We start from the raw sequence: 22,635 nt of genomic DNA on the forward strand, positions 1-22,635 counted from the left end.
GCGCACCTGCCAGCTGCTGGACACGCGCCGCTTCCTCGCTGGTAGGTGGAGCGGGTGGGGCGGCTGGACACAAGGGGGGGCAAAGGGAGGTGGGCAGAGGAGAGTGGGCACACGAGGTGTGGGAGCAGGGCCATGGGCTTCAGGAGGCTGGGCCTGGGGTGGACACCGAAACAAAGGACATGGCACAGAAGCACCGGGAGTGGGAACAAATATGGCCATCGGGAGAGCTGGGCACAGGTATTGATGTAAACATCTGGGTGATATAGGCAGGAACAGGCTGGGGGCATTGGGTGTGGGGCATACGCAGAGGCGTGTTGTCATAGGGCAGGGCACTAGGCATAGGGTGGGCAACAGGGGCACTGGGCACAAGATAGGCTAGGTGAGTGGCAATGGGCATGGATGGGCATAAAGGCAGAGCAGTGAGCGTCGGGGCACAAGACATGGGGCATGAGCACTGGAAGTGGGCACGGATGTAGGCATAGATGTGGAAGTGGGCATAGGGCATGGGTGTACACAATGGGGATGCGGGCTCATAGGACATGGGCATGGGATAGGAGCACAAGGTGGGCACCAGGTGGGATGTCCCATCTTGGCCCAGCCCCTACAGTCTCAGTGCCCGTAGAACTGCGGGCCCACCTGCAGGATGGTCGTCCAGAGCCCGAGTACCAGATCCGTCTGTGCTTTGGCGAGGAGTACCCGGGCCCCCCAGACCAGCCCCAGGAGCGGCTCATCATGGCCCATGTGAGTCACCTCCCCACTCCAGTCCCCACACCCTCCAGTCCCCTCCTAACAGCCCCCCACTGCTCCCTCTAGTCCCAGCTCTGCCCCTGACCTGCTCTATGACCCTCCGATCGATATGACCCTGCATGTAAAATGTGTGTGGGGAAGGGGCCATCATTAGGGCTGTGACTTCCCACGGGATCATAGAAGGTGGGTAACGGAGAAAGTCGGCTCATTGCCTCACCTCCCACCCCTGCAGGTGGAGCCAGTCTTTGCCCGAGAGCTCCTCCTGTACGCGAAGCACCGCAACCACAGTGCCCCGGTGGCGGTGGCGAGGCCCCAGTCCCCACACCCCTGATGGCATCGCTCACTTGATGACACAGCTGAGCCAGCCCTGAGCAGCCACTTCTTCCTCACACCTTCTAAAGTCAGCCCCCCACAGGATGCAGAGCCCACCCCAGCTCTGCCCAAACTGAGCCAGTGGACTTGGGCCTCCCCCCAACCCCCACCGAGCATGGGCTTCAACCTCTGAGCTGCGGAGATGCAGCCCTGGAGCGCAGTGTGTAGGTGGATGGCCTCACAGCTGGGCCCGGGGTGTCAGGCGGAAACCGAACTGGACCTTGAGATTCCAGAAACAGCAATTAGAGCAGAAAAAATAAGACTTTGTTTCTTTGTGGAGAGCCCAACATGCCTATAACAGTTCATCTAAAGCAGACCTTACCTGCGATGGATCCATGACAAGCTTTGCTTAAAGCTGCGTTTACCTCTGAGGGGCTCTGAGTTTCCAGACTCTTCCTCCTACCTGGGTCTGGGGTGAGGGGAGGGGGTCCCAGAACAGAGGACTTGGCCTGACCCTGGGACTTTGGATGCTAACCACTAAACCACCAGCTCTAGGAGACACTTTCTTCGGAGAAACTGAGTCAGGCCCCCAAGCAGAGCCCTGAGGCAGAAGCCAAAGTGGGAACTAGGAGGAGTCCAGCCCCTCCCCGAGCCCCTGCAAACTCTACAAACTGTAAGTTGTAGGAAATTCCTGAGATTGGGAGGGAGCCCCTCCACCATGAGGGCAGCTGACCCTGCTTTGTCAGTAAGTCACTGTTTTCTGCCCCTTTTCTGATTTCTGACTTGTTAGGGCTGCTTTTACAGATGGCGTCATAATAAATCTCTTTCGGTGATACATTAATAAGTCACATGTTGCCCGGATGGCATGGCTCAGTGGTTGAGTGTAGACCTATGAACCAGGAGGTCACAGTTTGATTCCTGGTCAAGGCACATGCTCAGGTTGTGGACTCCATCCCCAGTGTGGGGTGTGCAGGAAGCAGCCAATCAATGATTCTCTCTCATCATTGATGTTTCTCTCTCTCTCTCTCCCTCCCTCCTCCCTCCCCCCTCCCTTCCTCTCTGAAACAAATAAAAAAAATTTTTTAAAGTCACTTTTATGGGGGGGGGGGACTATGATTCAACAAAGGACAGAAGTCAATCAGATCACTGTTTTTTAAATTCATTCAACAAATGTTGGTTGAACACCTGTTCCAGGCCAATGCTGGACACTGGGATAGAGCAAAACAGCATGGTCCCTACTCTATTGGGGTTCACAGCCTGTTTTCCAGTGGAGCCCCGGGGACTTCTCTATCCCTGCCCCTCACAGGGGAGGTGATGTTAAGGAGTTACAGAATCCTAGGACCGAGGTTGAAATCCTAGCCTTCTCATTCACTAGCTGTGTGACCTTAACCAAGTCACTGCACTTCTCTAAGCCTCAGAGCCCTCATCTATCCAAAAGCAGCTCTGAAGGCCTCTGGAGCAGGGTTGGTCTGAGAAGTAAATGTGGAGAAGGGAGGTGAATGGACCTGGCATGGAAAGTGGCACACAGTAGGTGCCCTCTGACTTGGTTACTTGTGGTTCAGAGAACATGGAGGAGGCTGCCCCATCTTCCAGAAGGCCTGAGTGTCTGTGCTGGGCTTTTTTTGTACCCCTGGCCCAAGGCTGCAGCTGGCGGGGAGCTCAGTTCAGAGTGACAGCCCTCAACCATGTCCTACTCTGTGCTAGGCTCGCAGAGGGTGCTGGATACTATGTAAGGGAGCCTGTTGCCTCCTCACCACAGCTCGAACAGATGAAGAGTCACCAGCTCCCCTTTAGAGATGGGAAACAGGCTCAGCCAGGGTCAGGGACTTGCTTGAGACACCTCATGGGAGAGGGCATATCTCTGCCCAAATGTCTGTCCTCCCTACACCACTAGAGGGCGCCAGGGCTCAGCCGACGGGGTTTGGCTGGCTCTCGTCACCATCCCAGGTGCCCCACCCCACATCCACATCCACCCTACTGAGAGGAGATTAGGGAATAAACAGTGTGGCCTCAAGGGCTCTGCATTGTGGGGAGTAGGGAGAAGACCACGGCCTGGGAGGAGGAGAGGAGGAAAGGGGAACTGGAGGGGGGGACTGGAGAAGCCCTGGTGGCTTTTCCCTAGCTCAGCACTTAGGTTCTAACTTCTCCCCTCTCTCATCAGGGATGACTGTCTCTCTACCCCGCCCTCTCTTGTGTCTTGTGTGTGTCTCTCTCTGTATCCTCATTTTTCTCTCTATCTCTGTAGGTTTATTTCTCTATTTCAGTGATTCTTTTTCTGTATACTACGTGCGTGTATGTGTGCACGTGTGTGTATTTTCTGTCTTATCTTTGTCTCTTTATGTCTCTGCCTCTATCTCTCTGTGTGTGTGTTTCTGTCTCTTGCTATATCTCTACCTCTCTTTGTCTGTCTCTGTCTCTTTCCCCCCCACTATCTCTGTCTCTTTACATCTCTGCCTCTATCTCTCTTTATTTCTGTCTCTGTCTCCCTCTGTTTCACATCATACCCCCCTGTTCCCCCCCAGCCACCACCACACAGCACATGTGGGCTGAGGGTCTCACTCAGTCCCTTCCTTCCCAACTTCTTACCCCTGGCAGCTGCTCAAAACTTCCCAATCCAGGCCTCTCCTGCCCGCCCCTCTTGGGCCTTGGAGGAGGGGGTAAGGGAAGAAGGGAGGGCAGCCTGGCGGGCCCACCCCTTTTTGCCTTTCCAGGCTGGGAGGCTGGGCCAGCGGGCCTTTTAACCAGCCTGGGCGGGCTGTGCCGGACACCAGCCCTGGACGCAGTGCCTGGCTCCCGTGGTCCTGGCAGCCGCCAGCCCGGCCAGCCCAGCCAGCATGCAACAGCAGCCCCCACCCGGGCCCCTGGCCCCTGCAGCCGAGCCCACTAAGCCCCCCTACAGCTACATAGCCCTGATCGCCATGGCCATCCAGAGCTCCCCGGGGCAGCGGGCCACGCTCAGCGGCATCTATCGCTACATCATGGGCCGCTTCGCCTTCTACCGCCACAACCGGCCCGGCTGGCAGAACAGCATTCGCCACAACCTGTCACTCAACGAGTGCTTTGTCAAGGTGCCCCGTGACGACCGCAAGCCAGGCAAGGGCAGCTACTGGACCCTGGACCCCGACTGTCACGACATGTTCGAGCACGGCAGCTTCCTGCGCCGACGCCGACGCTTCACCCGGCGAGCAGGTGCCGAGGGCACCACGGGCCCGGCCAAGGCACGCCGAGGACCCCTCAGAGCCACCAGCCAGGAGGACCCCGGAGTCCCCGATACCACGACGGGCAGGCAGTGCCCGTTCCTGCCAGAGCTGCCAGAGCCCAAAAGCCTAACCTTTGGGGGACTGGTGGGGACCTTGCCAGCCAGCATGTGCCCGGCCACCACCGATGTCAGGCCCCGGCCATCTGCGGAGCCCAAAGAGCTGCCCACACCCAAGCCTGCAGGCTCAGGGGAGCTCCCCATGGGCACCTCGTCTTCCTCGTGCCCGGCCTTTGGCTTTCCTGCCAGCTTCTCGGAGGCTGAGGGTTTCAGCAAGGCCCCTACGCCCATCCTGACCCCCGAGGTGGGCCTTGGGAGCAGTTACCAGTGCCGGCTGCAGGCCCTGAATTTCTGCATGGGCACCGACCCCGGCCTGGACCACCTCTTGGCCTCAGCAGCGCCCTCCCCGGCGCCTCCCACCCCTCCAGCTTCACTGCGGGCCCCACTGCCCCTGACAGCCGATCCCAAGGAGCCCTGGGCTGCAGGCAGCTTCCCTGTCCAGGGCGGCTCTGGCTTCCCGTTGGGGCTGACCCCCTGCCTGTACCGGACACCAGGAATGTTCTTCTTTGAGTGAAGCCGGCCTGGCCTTGGGCAGTCCCTGCCACTCCGCCCTCCGGGCTGAGCCTGGCTGTAGGATCGGGGAGCTCTCAAAGGACCCAGGGCTGGCAAGGCAAGGACAACTGCGACAGGAAGCCAAGATTGGAGTGTGAACACTCAACCCGCCCCCAGGACCTCCGGACAGACTTGGGGGGAGGGGAAGCAGAGCCCCCGTGAGGTGTCCTCTGTGGCTCTCGGCCAATAAAGCCAGTGTGATGATGAGGGTCAGCTTGCTGGATGGTTGGGGGCTGAGGGCCGGGAAGCCTGGTCTGTGTGGGGTGGCTATGGGGTGGGGTTGGGTGGCAGGTGAGAGACCCGGGTGGAAATACTCCACATGAGGACTTCTCCTGCTGGGGACTTTCTCGGGGAGTTTCCCAGGCAGGCAGAGGAAGGGGGAGCAGGGAATGGGGTAGAGGGAGGAGGGAGGCAACCATGAGAGACAGCAGGCAGGGAGTGAGGCTGGCCTGGCCTGAGGGACTGGCTCTCCAATCCCAAACTCTGTGACTCAGCTGCCCCCATCACGATGGGTCAGGATCACTGTGACCATTCGTGACATTTACTCCATCCCAGCAGCTATCCTCTCGCCAATCCTGTGTGGTATGGGGTGACATCCTCATTTGACATGGAGGAGTCGCAGGCTTGGAGAGTCTGGGATCCTAGCTTCGACTCCAGATGGCACCAGAGTGGCAGAGAGGAAATGGAAACTGGGTCTGTGTCCCCCCCAGGCCTGGCCTGCAGCGTGAGAGGACGCAGGGTGCCACGCCGGGGAGAAGCAGAGCTGGTGGTGTCCGGGGCGGAGTTCATGGGGCTGGAGGGCAGCAGGGTTCAAATGCCAGTGGTAAAAGAGCATCGCTTATCCCTCTCAGGGCTCAGAGGCAGGCACCACGATGGGTCAGGATCACTGTGACCATTCGTGACATTTACTCCATCCCAGCAGCTATCCTCTCGCCAATCCTGTGTGGTATGGGGTGACATCCTCATTTGACATGGAGGAGTCGCAGGCTTGGAGAGTCTGGGATCCTAGCTTCGACTCCAGATGGCACCAGAGTGGCAGAGAGGAAATGGAAACTGGGTCTGTGTCCCCCCCAGGCCTGGCCTGCAGCGTGAGAGGACGCAGGGTGCCACGCCGGGGAGAAGCAGAGCTGGTGGTGTCCGGGGCGGAGTTCATGGGGCTGGAGGGCAGCAGGGTTCAAATGCCAGTGGTAAAAGAGCATCGCTTATCCCTCTCAGGGCTCAGAGGCAGGCACCAGTCCCCCCTCTGGATTTCCTGCCAGAAGGGGGGCTCCTGGGTCCCAGCTCTCTGAGCTCTCCTGGTGACTTCTCTCATGGGGGGAGGGGAGCGGCTGTCCCGGGTAAGGCCCAGAAGTGACAGCCCTGGCCTTTGGCCTTCTCTGGCTGCCCCCTTGGGGAAGCAGGAGAAATGGGTGCATTGTGCCCCCATCAGAGGAAGGCCTGAGGGTGTGGAAGCTCACTGTCCCCACACTCCCGCATGTCAGAGTGGCTGAGGCTTCCTTCCAGAGCCTCAGTTTCCCCATCTGGATCATGGGTGTAGGGAGAGAAGGGCCAGGACACGGAGGAACCCCCTTCCCGGTCTTTGGTGTAGTGGTCTGGAGGGTCTTACAGCCCCCAAGGTGACACCCAGGGGGCTGGAGACCCCTTCCTCGGGCGGGCGGGCAGCCCAGGCCCCTGCAGAGGCGCTTCCTGGGCAGGCAGCCACTCTGCCTTCAGTCTCTGCTGCTCCCTCCTCCCTCAGCAGGTCCCCTGGGGCTTGGGAGGAAGCGAGCCCGGCTGGACAGCCCCAACTGTCTGGTTCCCACAGACTCCAGGGCCAGGGTGGAAAGGGGTCCTGCAGGGTGGGGGCGAACTGGGGCCGGAAGGGGTTGAGAGAGTGCCTGGCCAGCTGTGGGGGCCCTCCCTTCCACGTCTGCTGGACCCCAGCCTGGAACCCATGGAGCGATGGGGAGAAGGAGAGAGGGTCGAGCCTGTCCCATTCGGGCAGCCTCAGGGCTGAAAGGGGAGGAGAGAAAGGTCCTGTGTGTGGGGACATGGACGAGGAGAGGGCAGGAGGCTCTTGTGTGGGTCGTGGGTGGTGTGTGCCTGTGTGGGTCAGTATGTCTCAGAGTGTGTGTGTGTGTGTGTGTGTGTGTGAGTGATGCACAGAGACAGTTACAAGACAAGGACAAGCAGATTCAGGGAAGGAGGCCTCAGCCAGGCACTGTTCCCTGTGGTGCATTCCTCTGGAGACCTGGTGACCCCAGTTCCTTCCCAGCCTGAGTCCTGAGCTCGTAGGAGGATGGGGAGGCTGGCCTGCCTCAGGGAGCCCCGGCCTCTGCATCCTGCCCAGCCCTCCCCTGAGGAGGTTTGGCTTCTGAACTGAGGGTGGGGGCTTGGGGAGAAGAATGCTGCACCCCCCCCCCCCCCCCCCCCCCTTCCCCCACCCACACCCAGGAGCACGGACTCAGCTCTGGGCATGAGCCCCCTCTCCACGTCCCTCTCTGGCTCCCAACATAGCCAAGAAGTGAAGACAGGCCCCCCTCAGTCCCAGTCCCCAGCAGGACCCTGGGCTCAGTGCCTGCCTTGGACTCGCTGTGTAAGACTGGACCAGTGCCCACCTCTCTGGCCCTGATTTCATTCCCTTTGCCCCAGGGGGTTGGGGAAGCAGGGAAACAGCCTGACTTTTTGAGTCTGTGTCCCAGAGGAGGGTGTGACCTGGGGGGTGGCCTGGAGGGGCTCTCATCCCCCGAGGTGCTGGCCCAGAGGCCCAGACATCATGATCTCAAGTTGCCCTCTGCTTTCTGCCCAGCCTGGGGACCCCACCCACTGGGCCTTCTGCCCTCACATTCTTTCCATGACCAACAGACACCCTCTGGCTCCTGCCTGGCCACCCCCACCTGGGGGTAGACAGTTCTTAGCAGAGGTTCAGAACGCCCAAGCTGGGCGGACCAGAGAGTGCACCTCAGCATAGATGACGAGACCCGCCAGAGAAGGGAAGTGACATTCCCAAGGCCACACAGCAGGGCCTTCTGTACCCACCCATGGCTCCCCTCTGCTGCTGTAAGCTGTTTCGGGATAAGGGCCATCCCATCTGACTGCTTCAAGGACCCTTTCCACTGCGGACTTGTCTGAACCAGGAGGAGGTCACAGCCCCCACTCCTCCTCGAAGGGCAGGGCAAAAAGGGTCCTGAGTCACCTTGCTAAATCCAAACCGAAAACGGTAAAACCAGTGGTATTTCAGGATGTTCCAGAGTGTTTAATCACAGCAGCTCGGATTCTTGGAATATCAGAGTTGAAAGGGCGTCTCCCGCTCAATTTCTGAATCCTCTCTGCACCAAGTAGTGCATACCACGTGGGGTTCCAGGAAAAGGGAGCCCCTGACTTCAGAGGCACCCCGCACCCTTTGGCAGCTCCAAAGGGCTGTCAGGAAGTTCTTCACCTGCTGGTCCGTTGGTCTCTGCTCTCCCTGCCCCCAAGGCGGCCACCCCCACCCACAGGGCTGGGCCTTCCTCAGCAGCTCCTCCGCCCTCCACATCTTATCTCCCCTCCTGCTCTCCCGCCCGCCCACGTTTCCTTCCCTGGTTTCTGGCATTCCATTGCCCAGAGTTCACACTCCTTCCCACACCCCAGGCAGCCCCTGGGCCAGGGGTGGGGAGACCTTCTGCCTTGGAGGGCGGGTGCTCAGACGCCACCAAGTGATGAGGAAGAAGGAAGGGGGAGGCCATGGCAGCCAGCCTGGCATGTCTGCCTGCTGGGAGTGTACAGAACCCAGGAATCCAGGCCTCAGCCAAAACATCTCCTCCCCACATGGGCTCCCATCTCCCCAAGAGCTAAGCTGCCAGAGGCAGTAGGTGCAGCGGCTGAGAGCAGGAGCTCTGGGAGCCCAATTGCCTGGGTTCAGATCTGAGCTGTCAATTCCTAGCTGTGTGACCTTGGGCAAGTTGCTTTCCCTTTCTGTATGTTTCTGTGTTTATCTATAAAACTAGAGGCCCAGTGCATGAAATTCATGCACTGGGGGAGAGGGTGTCCCTCAGCCCGGCCTGCACCCTTTCGCAGTCCAGGACCCCTCGGGGGATGTCCTACTGCCGGCTTAGGATCGGGCCTAAGCTGGCAGGTGGACATCCCTCTCGCAGTCCGGGACCCCTCACTCCTTACCACCCACCTTCTCGCTGCTCCTTCCTGCTCAGCTCACTGTTCCTTAGCGCTGCCACAGAGGTGGGAAAGGCTCCCGCCACCACCACTGCACTCGCCAGTCATGAGCCCAGCTTCTGGCTGAGCAGCGTTCCCCCCCTGTGGGAGCATTGAGTGTCTGCCCCCTGGTGGTCAGTGCACATCATAGTGACCAGTCATTCCACCATTCAGTCGATTTGCATATTAGGGTTTTATTATATAGGATGTGGACATTAACAGTACCTACCCCCATGGGGTTGTTGTGAGGATTACATGAGCTAATATTTGCAAAGTGCTTAGAATAGAGTCTAGCACATGGAAGCTGCAATATAGTTGTTAAGTACAATAAATACATATTTGGGCCCTGGGGGCATGTCCCCTTAAGCTGATTTACCCCCAAGGAAAGGCCAAGCTGCTGTGGAGGTGGGAGGATGCAGGGGAAGAAAGACTGTGATGCAGACAAGGCTTTGGATGTAACTCCTGGCATCTCGTCCTCCTGGCTGTGTGACCTCGAGCATGTGGAGTCACCTTTCTGAGCTCCAGTTTCTTCATCTGTTAAATGGGGATAATGATTCCAATTCCCAGGATTGGTATGTGGGAAACCCGCACAATATGTGCACCATTCAGTCCATGAGAATAAAGCTGGAACGTAAACCAGCCCCCCTGGAAGGTCTTGTAACCTCAGCGCAGTCCTCTCTGCCTCTTCGCCGCTGCAGAACTTCCCTCCCGGCAGGTCTGGAGGTGCCTGGCCCCCTGTTCCTACTGGTAATTGGCTGGTGATGCAAAGAGGCAGCTGGTAGGGCTGACGGAAGCAGTTCCAGGCTAAAAACAGGCCAGAGTCAGCCAGAATCCTGCCTGCTGTTCCCTGGAAAGGCCAGGGCCCCCTGCTCCTGACCACAGTCCTCGGGGTGCACCTGTCTCTCGGATACAAACGAGAGTCTAATCCTCCTGCTCCAAGTGAAGACAGCGGTTCCCTGGTGGGTGTCTTTTTCACCTCCAGGCCTTCGCACTTGCTGTCCCCCGACCTGGAGTGCTCACTCCCCACTGGCGGACTCCTCCACATCCAGAGCCCGAGTTAAATCTCCCTCCTCAGAGAAGCCCCCCTCCCCTGGGTCTGAGTAGACGCCCCTAGACCATTTTCTTTCTCTGCACCCTATCTGTTTCCTCCGCTGCATGTGGAAGTATGCGTTTCTGGTGTATTCACTTTTATCGTGTTTCTCCTTAGAATGTAAGCTTCAAGAGGCAGGGGTCGGGTCTGCCTTAATCACTGTAACCACTTCCTTAACCCAGTGACCAGCACAGAGCAGGCCCTCAAATAAAGGTTTGCAGAGTGGACAAGTGGAGTGGTGGTCCGCCATTCATCCATTTGCCGTGGATTAAATCTCAGAGGGCTCCCTGGCCTCCTCAGAGCAAAAGCCCAAGTCCTCAGGGGCCCGTGTGACCTGGATCCCCTCCTCTTGCCCTCCCCTTACTCCACACAGCCTTCACACTTGCTCTTCCTTCTTCCTGGAACAACCTTGCAGGAACCCCTCAGGACTCACGTCCTCATGCCCTTCACATCCTCAGAGAAGCCCTCTCTGAGGGCCATATCCCCACCCACCCCACCAACACCTTCTAAATTCATTCCTGCCCTTCAGACTTCTCCTGCTAGAACCAAGTTTCACGAGGCCGGAGATTTTTGTCAATGGGCGGCTGGTCCCCAGAACCTAGAACAGCGTCTGGAACGTAACAGGAGCTGGAGAAGCAGTTGTGGGACGAGGATGAGGTCAGCAGCCTATGCCGCTCTCCACATCTCATGTCACTTTTCTACTGGCTCTGGGAGGCAGGTGCCATTATTACCCCGTTTCACAGATGGGACTCTGAGGCTCAGAGAAGGCAAATAAATAGATTGGAACCCCGTCTGTCTGACCGGCACCCAGTCTCTGCCGCCAGCCTGTCTCCCGAGAAGTGTATGAGATCCGTGTCTCCCGCCTCCTGTTCCCACATTCTCACAGCCCCTCAGGCAGACATGGCTCAGCCTCTCTCTGGTCTCCCTGTCTCCAATCTCTCTCCCACTCGCTGACCTCCCTGGCTGCAGAGGCCCTTCGGAACCACAGATCTGACCATGCCCCTTCTTTGCCTAAAACCCTTCCATGGCTCCCTATTGCCCCGATCCAGGCTGGCATTGGAGGCTGCCAACTCCTCCAGACTTATCTCCTGCTTCATCAGATGCAAGAGCCTTACTGAAACGCTCCCAGACAAGCTTGCTCTCAGCTCCAAGTCTTTGCACATGTGACCCCCTCTGCCTGGAACGCTCTCTTCCCTGGATCTGGAAAAACCCTGCTCCCTTTTGCCCTCGGCTTGGCTGTCACTTTCACTGGGGAGAAAATAGGGGTTAGTGCCTTCTTCCACATCCTTCCCGCTCCGCTGTCATCCCCAGCCTCCTACCCACTGGGGTCCCAGCGGCTGTGAACTCCCCAAGCGCGGGGACCATGACTAATTTATCGCCAGGCTCTAGACTGAGGCCAGGCCCGGGGCAGGGACTCAGCAATTAGCCGTGAGGTGACTGGATGTGTCGGAAGTCTGTCTGCCGGCTTTGCATCCTGACTCCACTATGTACTGGCTGGGAACCCATGGACTTGTCCATCAACTCCCTGTGCCTCAGTTTCCTCATCTGTGCAAAGCTGGTCGTGAAAATGCCCACTCGTAGTGTGGGGATGAAATGAGCTCATACGTGGAATCGCTTGGTGCGGTGCCTGGTGCTCAGTAAAGAACGCCCGTTAGAGTGAAGGAAGGAACAGGCGGTGGGCAGCTGCGTGCGTGGGAGCGTGGTCCAGGTGGGCACCTCCCTCAGGACAGCCCTGGCTGCTTCACACCCTCGAGGCAGCCCTGCCACCGGCTGAATCTTTTCCCACCGCTACCCTGTTGGGGCCAAGGTGGCCAGTGGAATTTGAGGCCAGTGGACACAGACAGGAAAAGGCAGCGTCACCAGCCTTGGTGTAATCCAAACCAGATGCAGCCTCAGACCCATGGGGTGGTCACTGTGGGCTTGGCCAAGGCCCAGAGGCAGGAAATAGTCTTTGAGGAAGAGCTCTCTGGGCTGGGACCAGCCAGGAGGCGCGGTCCCATTGAGGCTGTTAACCCTTCCGAGCCCACAGAGGGGGCCAGGGCACGGGGCAGAGGAAGCTGGTGGTTCTGGCCCCATGAGGCACAGAGCACCTTGCAGGGAAGGTCACAGCATCAGCCTTATGCTGGGCGCCATGCAGGAGGCGCCCACACACCAGGCACCATGGTGGGCAGGGCACCCCAAGGAAGGGGCAGGGGACAGTCATAGCCTAGCACTCGGGACTTGCAGACCCAAAGCTTTGGCCCTGGCCTGGCTCCAGCTGGTAGGCCCAGACCAGCTGAGGGTTCATTCCCTCCATAAAGTGGCTCCTCAGGGGAAAACGCTGCTCCCACCTCCCCCGAGGCTGCTGGGGATGGGGGCTCCAGTGACAGTGCCGGGGCCAGGCCTGCAGAGAGGCAGAGACTCGGTCCCATTTTAGGGGCTGCCACCCCAGCGTTTTCCTGGGTGTGCTCTGTGGCCTGGAAGGAGCAAAATCTCTCTGAATCCCCATTTCCCTATCCATATTGCTACCTCCAGGCACCAGGGGAGGCCCAAAGGAGGTACCTAATGAATGAAAAAGAGCTTTCTAAGATGTCCTTCCGGGAAGGGATGGGGACGGAGGCAGAGATCAGCCTGTTCCATGCGTCTGGGTGGGCTTCTTGCCCAGGATCTATTAACTTGCTATGTGACCTTGATCCAGTCACTTTCCCTCTCTGAACCTGTGAAATACAGTGAACGAGCACCAGTCCCCTATCTTGATTGTCACCGTGGCCCTAGGAATGGCAGAGGAGAGCAGAGCTGAGGGTTTCATATTAGGAAGGAGGAGAGTGAGGCTTGTGCTGGGAGCCAGGGGTCCTGGGTTCTAGGTCTAGCTGTTGCTGTCTCTGCTGAGGAGCCTTCCTCGTTTTGGCCTCGGTTTCCACAGCTGGACCCAGGCCCTACATCTCTGCTGTCACTGGACCTCATTCCTCCTCCCCGCCAACCCACAGCAGTGACTCATCCCTCATCATCACGCTGTGTGGCCAGAGCTCGGCCTGGGTGGGGGCCAGCGAGGCTGAGAACTCAGAGGAAACCACAGGCCCGGCCCAGCTGGCAGGTGGCAGGTGGGCAGACAGCAGGGATCCTCAGCCATGGGGGCCTTGCCCTTAAACTCATCTCCCACCAAGAGCCCAAGCGAGGCTCCCAGCCCCTCCGAGCCCTGACTAACCACCCACCAGGCTCAGACCCCAGAGTCACCCACTCCGTGCGGCACCTGCTGCAGCAGGACTCTGCATCCACTGCTGGAAGAGGGCAGGGGTGGTGGTGAGGACCCTGGCCTCACCCATGGGGTGGTCACTGTGGGCTTGGCCAAGGCCCAGAGGCAGGGGACCAGTGTTCATCACAGAGGCAGGGGAGGGAGGGGATGAACTGTCGTGGTCTCGGTCTGTGGGCAAGGCCAAGCTTCTCAGGAGGCAGGCAGTGCAGCAGTTAAGCGCATGGGCTCTGGGCCTAGACTGGGTACAAATCCTGGCTCTGCCACTGACCAGCTATAGGACCCTGAGCAACTGGCTTATCCTCCATGAGGCTTGGCTTTCCCTTCTGAGAAACAGACACAACACAACGCCCGCCATGCAGCGTCACCGTGAGCGGTGGATGCGATCATGAGCACAGAGCTGGGCCAGGTCCGGCACCCGGAAGATGCGCCAAGTATGGGAACTGCTGTCACCGCCATTCCTGCTGGGGCCCAGAGCTCTGCCTCCAGCAGGTGGACCAGCTGCCCTCCTTAGGTCAGTCCCACTTCTGACCAATGTCCTCACAACCAGAAAGGCTGCACCCTTTTAGGGTTAAGCTCTCCTGCCACCCCACCCCCAGCAGACGGGCCCCCTCCTCTGCACTGCAGGCCTGTGGTGAGGCAGGTTGTGGTCCAGCAGAGAACAGCTCTCGCCCGAGGCCTCCTGGGAGACCCCCCTCCCTGCAGGCCCAGTGAAGGCTTTGCTCTCTGCTGACGCCTTGCTCTGGTGAGAAGCAGGGTGGGCGCAGAGCAGAACCCTGAGCTGGGAGACAGAGAGTTCATTTCAAGCCCAAGCATCTGACTTGTTGAGTATTCTTCAAGTTTCCTCCCCTCTATGAGTCTCAGTGTCCCCCTCAGTAATAGGAATAGTAAGAATCTCTACCACCTAACCTTTCTGAGAAGAGTAAATGAGTTAATATACATACACGTGCTTGGATAGAGCCTGGCACACAGTAATCACCCAGTAAGTGTGAGCTGGTGCTGTGACCTCCCTCTCACAGATGAGGAAACTGAGGCACAACGTAGGGAAGCCACTGGCCCAGATCATGCACTGGGCAGTGTGGCTCCTGAGGCTGCACCGGCGACGGTTACACTGGGAGCCAACACGGCGCTAACGGGCTGGCATGCAGCCGTTCTCAATGAATGGGGGTCGCCTGTGACTTCATCTGAATGAATGCAGAGAGAAGGAGGCCACATCCAACCTGTACATTTATTTACAAGGCACAAGCTGAGAGCAGGTTGGGGGCTGCCCACGGCCTTTACACTCCATCCTCCGGGGCCTGCTGACTCCATCATCTGAGGCCCACGTGGCAGGGATGGGGGCCCACAGTGTCTGGGTTGAGCCAGCGAGGCCCTCAGGCAAGTTCGGGGGTGGTCTTCGGTGTCCCCCAGCCCCTCCCTGCCCCCTCCGTCAGGCCTGGGCTGGGCATCCTCTCTCTCACTCAGAGTTCCTGTGTGTTGGTGGTCGGCAAGGAAGGTGGGTGGGAGCTGGAGCTGGCCAGATGGTGTGTGCTGGGCCTTATCTGTCGGGTGTAGGGAGGCAGGCGTGGCGTGAAGATCCTCTTTCACAAAGCCGGCTCTGTCTCCCGGCAGCTGGCCTCAGGGATGGACTTGGTTGCCTTCCTGCCCCACCAAGAGCCTCCCATCCACAACCGCAGGAGCCCCACACGCTGGGACCCCAGCCCTCCCACTTCAGCCGAGAGCAAGCTCAGGCCAGGGATGCCCGGGTGGGGCCAAGCAGGGGTCACCAGGCCACAGTTCCAAAGGGGGAGCCAGGGAAGGAACCACGGGCCTGTGGCATCTGGGCGGTGGCCGATGGGCCGGAGCCTGTCTGGGGAGGCGTGAGCAGGATGGATTCCGGCCACATCCGAGGCAGCTCTCATCGGGGCAGCGGTCACTGTGTGGGGGCGTGGGGAGCCCCGAGCCTCCCGGCCTGGCGCAGCCTTGTCCTGCCCAGCCCACCCTGGGGTCTGGCCATCTGCCCTGGCCTTCTGGGCTGTGAGGCCTCAGCCCCGGCCACCGTGGAGCTGCATCCAGGCCTCCGCCGCTTCTGGGGCTCAGACCCCCAGAGCCATCAGTGCCCCTGAGCTGCTGATCTTCTTGAAGCGATTGGCAGCGCTGACAGCAATGAAGTTTTTCTGGGGGAGGGTGGAGAGGGGTCCCAGTCAGCATCGGGGCAGCTGAGTGTCTCCTAAAGTCCCCTTTATTGCAGGAGGGCCAGATGCCAGGGAGGGTGCAGTGCTCAAAATGGCCACAGGAGGCGCCATGACTGCATCCTCCAGGATTCCTTCCTTCCACACATTTGTCAGCCAGACTAGCGCTCTGTCAAGGTGCTCCAAGTAAAAGATAAACCCCTCACCGTGGCCAATGAGCCCCTCCACACCCTGCCTCCCGGTCCTCTCTGCGCTCACTCCCCCACCCCTTTGACTCTTCATCAGTCCTGGTTTCCTGCCTGCTTCGCACACTCGCCAACCATGCTTCTACCTCAGGGCTTTGCATTGGCTGTTCCCTCTGCCTGGGACACTCTCACCCCTCACCCCCTTCAGGTCTTTGGTCACATTCTCCCTCTCCGTGAGTCCTCCCTGAGCACCTATTCAGAAGTGCGACCTCTCCTCCCCTGAGTTCTTTCCAGAGCCCTTCCTTAACCCTTTTCCTATCTCCCAACACCCCACCACCACCACCAGTAAGTCCACAAAGACTGAAATCCTTGTGTCTTACTCACTGTGTATCCCCAATGCCTAGAGGTAGTAGAAGCTCAATAAATACTTGAAAAATGAAGGAAGGAAGCCTGTGATGAGGTCAGAGACCTTGTCCTGACCCTGAGCCCCAGATGGACGCCCTCCTCAGGGTGGAGGGGGTGGGTGGAAGGTCAGGAGCCAGCCCAGGACAACGAGAAAAGCCAGCCCTGTTTTCCAGGCAGGGCCAGGCCTGGTGGGCGGAACCTGCCAAGGCAGGGCTGGTGGGGCCCCGAACCTGGTGCCAGGAGCTCTTCCCGCCTTGCAGCCCCTCCCTTCACCCACCCCCAGCCCAGTGGTACCTTCCAGCGTCTCTTCATGAGGTATTTCTTAAGCAAGATCTGGGACTTGAGGCGTCGATTACAGCGCTTGGCTTTCTCTGCCAGGTTGTTGAGCCAGGGGTGGGCGAGGCACTGGGCAGCGCTCATGCGGGCCCTGTGGGGAGGGGGCGGCGTGGAGAGGGTGGGTGGCGTGCCCACGGCCACTGGAGCCCAGCCGGCCTTCCAACCAGTTCCCACCCAGCCTGCACACGCATGCACTGGGCTCGCACAGCGGGGTTCGTGTCCTGTGGTGAGCCTCACCCCTGGTCCTTGACGATGAGGTGGGAGACAAAGTCTTTGGCCTCATCTGACACAGCCTCGAAGGTCTCCTCGTCAAAGTACCAGTTGGCAGCTAGGACATTGTTTAGGGTCTCTGTGTCATCATCGCCCAGGAAGGGGGAGAGGCCGCTCAGCCTGGAGGGAGGGGATGGTGGAGGGCAGCGAGGTGAGCTTAGAGATGCTAAGTCACCTTGGAGGGTTTGGGGGATGGGGATAGATCCTAGGAGGCAGCACCAGATGCTGAAAAGACCCCCAGCCTCTCACGGGGGACAGACCTGAGTTTGAATCTGGCTGGGTGACCTTGGGCAAGTCACTTCCCCTCTCTGAGCCTCACTCTTCTCATCTGTAAAATGGGCATAATCATCCCAGCTTCCCAGGGTTACAGTAAAGAAGAGGAATGGTGAGTGCACAAAAATGTCCACCACCCCTGTGCCCCCACCCAGGGTCATCAGAGATCTGCGGTCCAGAGCCCTGGACTGGGATGCTACGCCTTTAGGGCCTTGGTTTCTCCATTTGTAAAATGGGTGCAAAGTTCCCCTTTCCTGGTTCTCCCTAACACTCCCAACACCCAGCAAAAGCCTGACTGAGTGAATGAGTGAGGTGAGACCACCTCACCAGGACCCCAAGGCCAGTCTTGGCCTCAGCTGCCCACACAGGCGCCCCAACCCCAGGAACACCATGCTCCCTTGGGGCTCACAGCATGTAGGTGATGACCCCCATACTCCACATGTCTGTCTTGTCGGAGATTTGGTCGTAATTCACCACCTCAGGAGACAGGAACTCTGGGGTCCCAAAATTCACCTTCATCTTCTCGTTGGGGTTATACCTGGGGGTGAGACCAAATGCTCAGAGCACAGCCCACTGCCAGGCACCCTGGACCTCTCCCTTGCCCTCTGCCCTCCTCAGAGGCTGGCCCTGGCCTCCCCCCCAGGTGGTACCTCCGTGCCAGGCCGAAGTCAATGATCTTCACCAAATGGCCGGTGTTGTTGACACACAGGATGTTCTCTGGCTGAGGAGAAGGGGTGGCCCGGATTGGCCTCTGACCCGGCTCACCCTCCCTCCCCGTTCAAGTCCACCCGAGTCCCAGGTCCAGCCAGAGGCCCAGGCTGCTGGAGTTAGCAGCCCATCCAAGACCCCAGACCCGCCTGCTCCAGCTCAGACGTGGGACCTGAGCCTGAGAGGGATTGGGAGGAGGCCTCGCAGCACCAGGCTTCCGGGTGGGTGCAGACGGCACTTCCCCTCATCTCAGGCCATGAAAGAACAGGTTCTAGCAGTTCTGAGGATGGAGTGGTTCTGTGCCCTGGTGAGAGGCCAGTGCAGGGCCACCGCCAGGGACGTGGAGCTCCAGGGACCAGAGAAAGAAAACACTAGCTCAGGGCCCTCAGAAGAAGCCTCTTGGTGTGGAGGGCTTCGCGCTGCCCCTGGCATGCTCTAGGGGGGCTACTCTTGTCTCCCAGTTAGGGATGACGAGAACACCTACAAACGTCCGGCCCAGCTCCTCAATCCTCCCAGCAGCTCTGAGGCAGAGACTGTCACTTTCCGTCCCCATTTCACAGCTGAGAAAACTGAGGCTCAGACACAGAAGTGACTTGGCTACAGTCACCCAACAAGTGTGCGGTCCTTTGATACCATTCTGCCTGCCGCCAGCCAGCAAAGACCCACAGTGCACGCTACAGGGTAGGGGCCGGGCGCGCAGCGTGCTTTCGGTCCTCTCTCGGCCCCTTTGCTCCCCACCCTCAGTATCAAACAAAGACACCCATCGGTGCTCAGCCATAGCTCCCAGAATCCTATGTGAGTGAAGTTACTTCAAGCCTAGTCCCTCCCCACTCTGGGTCTTCATATAACACAAGGACACGACCAGTTGATCATAAAATCTATCATCTCCCCTAACCTGCTATCTACAAGGACTGAGCAAGGTCGGAAGAGGGACATCAATAGTCTCCCATTAAGCATTTTTTGTTAGCGCCTACTGTGTGTGTGTTGCTGCGCTGACGCTATACTGACTGATCTGTGTTTCTGACTCCCCTCCTGGAATGTTGTCTATTTTGTTCACCCCTGGATCTCCACCTGCTGGATCGCTGTCTGGCATGGAGTCGGCCCTCAACAAGTATGTGTTGACTAAATAAACAAACACCTGCAGTGTCTTACAGGGCCCAGCACAGAAGTAAGTGCTTTTGCAACACTTATTAGTAAGTTCTTTGTGGGAGGCACTGCGCTTGGGGATCACAGGGCTGCAAAAGTATCTAGTATTAGATGCTAGAAGCTCCTAAGAGCTAGGACCAAGTCTTTCGCTTTGTTTTCTGCCTCATTCTTTATTTCTGGAATTTAGTAAGTGCTCAGTAAACCCTTTTTGAGTCTACAGGTGGGAGGGAGAGAAGAAGGGGTGGGAGGATGGGGGGTGGCTGGTTGCAATGCTGATTTCAAGTGGTCAGATGCTGCTACCGACCCCTCCCAGGAGGCCCAGCCCCAGTACCTTGAGGTCCAGGTGCAGAACCTGCATCTCATGCATGAAGAGGATCCCGTCGCAGATCTGCCTGACAAACACCATGGTGTCCACCTCGGTCAGCTGGTAGTCCTCGTCCACGATCCTCTCGAAGAGCTCGCCGCCCTCGATGCTGCGTGCACAGACCCCTCTACAGGCTGCTTCTGGGCCCGCGGCACCCCCCGCCCCTCCCCCACTGCTGGCACTCACTACTCCAAGAACAGGATGATGTCATGTGGGGTCTCGATGGCTGCGTAGAGCTGGATCAGATTGCGGTGGTTGAGCTGGTTCATAACCTCGATCTCAAGCATCACCATTTCCTGGGGACCAGGGAAGTCGGGGACCATCCAAGTGTCATCACTCCCTGCCCTCCACCCTCCAGACCTGCACCCTGACGGGAACCTGGCCTGGACCACTGCCCGGCCTCCTCCTCACTGGCCTCCTTGCCCACCCCCAAGCCTGTGTCCTCACCACCCCCGGTCCTTCCTGCTGGGACACCATTCCTTTGCAGTTCTTCCTCTCCTCCTGGCAGAATACTGGGAACCCAAGGGCCCAGACCTCCCCGCTCATCACTCCCCTCCCTACACTCTCTCCCTGGGCATTCTCCTCACGCCCCATGACTAGATAACTCCACCCGAATGTGATCAATCTCCAAATACATATCTCCACCTTGAATTCAACATACCCATTTCTCCAACTGCCCAGCTGCCATTTCCCTTGGATGTCTAGAGGCATCTCAACTCTGTCAAGTCCAAAATTAAATCCTTGACAGCACCCCTTCCCCACATTTGAGCTTGTCCATTAGCAATAGGACATCGCTCTTCACCCAGGTGTGCAGGACTACAAGTTAGGAGCAATCTCAGATTCTTCTCTTAATCTTGCTTCCTCACACCCCATATCCAATCCGTTAGTAGATCTTCTGACTCTACCTTCAAACTAGATTACAAATCCAATGACTTCTCACCTCCTCCACCACTGCCTTCCTAGCCTAAGCCACCATTATTTGTCACTTTGAGAAAGTTTGCAAGCCAGTTGTCACATTGGTAGTTTGAAGTCAGTTATGGTAGAAATATTTACACCACGGAAATTGGCAAATGCCACAAATCAGGCCTCTCCCTGAACTTCCCCCCCAGGACATCGTATCACTACCTGAATCACTTCATCTCTCTCATTCCACTCCTCCATTCATGTCTCACCTTACACACATTCCTCAGAGAGGCCTAACCTCGCCCCCCTCTCTCTGCACACCCCCTCACAGCTCCGCACTCCCTGTTTCTTACCTGCCTTTGTTTTTCTTCCTAGCACTTCTCAGTTCCTGGCACCAGGCTTTCTGTTGCATTTTGCTTTTTAGTTGTCTGTTTCTCTTCTCTAGCATGTCAACCCATAAGGGCAGGGACTCTTTGAGTTCACTGCCATTTCCTTTGCACATTGAATGGCACACCAAAAATTGCTTGGGAATTAATTAATCCATAGCTGCCTCCAGTGAATGTATGCAGCACACATGGATTGAGCATCTACACTGAGCCAGGCCCATGATAGAGGCCTGGGGACCCAGCCGTCAATAACATGGATCCAGGCCCTGTCAAGTGGAAGAGGCAGAGAAAGACAGAGTCACATAGAAAATACATGCCTCCCACATGTGCTTAGAGCTATGACGGGAGTTCAGGGCACTCGGAGCAGCTCCTCATGCTCCTCCTGGGCTCCAGGCCTCTGCACGTGCTGTGGTCTCTGCCTGGAATGCCCATGGCTCACTTCTCAGCTCCCTCTGCCTCAGCTCAAGGGTCCCAGCAGTTCCCTCTATTTCCAGCTCTCAGCCCTCTCTTCCCACAGTCCCTCCTTCTTCATAGTCTTCAGGACAGCAGCCCAGGAAGGCTCCCTGACCCACAGGCTGAAACAGGAGCCTCCTCTGCCCTCTTCTCACTGCCGCCCTGCCCTAGCTTTCCCGGTTACAGCTCTCACTACACCAGGTGGCTAGGTTGTCATCACCTCCTCACACCGACTCCCTCGCTCCATGTGAGCCTCTGCCTGCATTCCTTCCTTCCTTGTTCCTTCCTCACTTGTTTCCCCTTCTTTCCTTCCTCCCTCCCTTCCTCCCTCCCTCCCTCCCTTTCTTCCTTTCTTCCTTCCTTCCTTCCTTCCTTCTTTCTTTCCTTCCTTCCTTCCTTCCTTCCTTCCTTCCTTCCTTCCTTCCTTCCTTCCTTCCTCAGCAAGCCCTGCTCTCGGCCTCCTCTGAGCCAGGCCTGGGCTGGGTGCTGGAGGCAGAACTCTAGACCAGGCCTGTTCACTTTGGTGCTGCCTGAGGGCAGGGACCACATTCACTTCACTTCCAGACGCCCAGTGCCCAGCACAGGCCTGGCCCAGAGCCTGCACTTACCAGGGCTTGTTGAAGTGAACAACACAGAGGGCATGAATATCCGGTGCCTAGAATGGGCAGTCCCGGGACACGTTCACTAACTGAGGTGTCTGGTTTCCGTTTAGGGTCATCAGGCCCCAGTGGGAGGGCTGTCTATCTGTCCATCTGGACAGACACATGGGTAGAGGGCGGTGCGAGGCCCCACACTCCAAAGATCCCGCCTCTCACATAACCAAGCCCCCACCCCCACTACCTTGTCTTTGGGTGTCTGTTTCTTGATGACCTTGGCTGCCAACTTGAGGCCGGTGGCTTTCTCTGTGCAGGTACAGACCGCTCCAAACTTGCCGCTGGAGAGAGACGAGGCTGGGAGTGACGGGGTTTCAGGGCCAAGGGCCGAGGGGGCCTGTGCTCTGTGCCCATCTGGATCCCCACCGTGAGGTGGGGCCCTCGTCCCAGCCAGCCCTCACTCCCTCCTGAAGCTCTACTTCAGGGACAATGGCTGAACCACACAAACCGCGGGCACAGGAAGGGCGGGCTGATCCGCAGAGTGGTCCCTGAGGTGACAACCTGGAGCTCTGGGCCCCAGCGGAGGAAACCTTCAGGGCTTTTTACAAAGCAGGAGTCACCTGAGACCGACAGGAAACTACTGTCGCTCCTATAGGAAATACTGAATGGCCGACGATGTGTCTGTGTGAGTGACAGTGACATGACTAGGCATCAGCCACGTGACAGCTTGCACATGACAGGTGCAACCACCAGAAGCGATGTGTTCGCTGGGTCATGTCCAGTGGGGTGTGGCAGGGCCTTGCTCAGGGAAGATGCAAAGCCTCCGGGGCTTCGATGCTCTTCAGGGGCCCAGGGGCCCAGCTCTTACCCGCCCAGTGTCTCCTTGGAGTTCATGCTGAATTGACTGTTGACATTCCCGGTCCTCAGCTCCACGATGCGGTGGGGGAAGGGGGCCGGGGGTGGCGGGCAATCGTCTGGAGGCAGAGCAGAGCCATCACAGTCAGTGCCAGGGGCTGCTGGGGATCCAGC

The 22,635-nt window shown here is 58.3% G+C and overlaps 3 protein-coding genes across 5 annotated transcripts in view; 2 read left to right on the forward strand and 1 right to left on the reverse strand.

Moving 5' to 3' along the window:
• The window catches only part of LOC102258865 (interferon regulatory factor 4-like), an 8,659-nt gene extending 7,581 nt beyond the window's left edge, over positions 1-1,078 (forward strand). The window contains exons 7-8 of the mRNA XM_014550648.1: positions 643-741; positions 980-1,078. Of these exons, the coding sequence (XP_014406134.1) occupies positions 643-741; positions 980-1,078 (198 nt within the window). The remainder of the gene's footprint in view (positions 1-642; positions 742-979) is intronic.
• Positions 1,079-3,285: 2,207 nt separating this feature from the next.
• FOXS1 (forkhead box S1) lies at positions 3,286-5,126 on the forward strand. The gene has a single exon (XM_005879835.2). It carries the CDS (start codon positions 3,894-3,896, stop codon positions 4,887-4,889), a length of 996 nt encoding a protein of 331 aa, XP_005879897.1. The 5' UTR covers positions 3,286-3,893; the 3' UTR covers positions 4,890-5,126.
• Positions 5,127-14,622: 9,496 nt separating this feature from the next.
• The window catches only part of MYLK2 (myosin light chain kinase 2), a 25,428-nt gene continuing 17,415 nt past the window's right edge, over positions 14,623-22,635 (reverse strand). For 2 of the 3 annotated variants that reach the window (XM_014550700.1, XM_014550699.1), the window contains exons 5-13: positions 22,475-22,580; positions 21,854-21,947; positions 19,458-19,567; positions 19,239-19,380; positions 17,704-17,774; positions 17,463-17,591; positions 16,748-16,900; positions 16,469-16,601; positions 14,623-15,569 (exon numbers count right to left, since the gene is read on the reverse strand). In XM_014550700.1, coding sequence (XP_014406186.1) covers positions 15,489-15,569; positions 16,469-16,601; positions 16,748-16,900; positions 17,463-17,591; positions 17,704-17,774; positions 19,239-19,380; positions 19,458-19,567; positions 21,854-21,947; positions 22,475-22,580 — 1,019 coding nt within the window. In that variant the 3' untranslated portion in view covers positions 14,623-15,488. Of the gene's footprint in view, positions 15,570-16,468; positions 16,602-16,747; positions 16,901-17,082; positions 17,109-17,462; positions 17,592-17,703; positions 17,775-19,238; positions 19,381-19,457; positions 19,568-21,853; positions 21,948-22,474; positions 22,581-22,635 lie in introns of those variants that run through there. The other variant, XM_014550701.1, reaches the window with a different exon arrangement.

The sequence above is a fragment of the Myotis brandtii genome, unplaced genomic scaffold (assembly GCF_000412655.1).
Source record: "Myotis brandtii unplaced genomic scaffold, ASM41265v1 scaffold61, whole genome shotgun sequence".
NCBI lineage: Eukaryota > Metazoa > Chordata > Mammalia > Chiroptera > Vespertilionidae > Myotis > Myotis brandtii.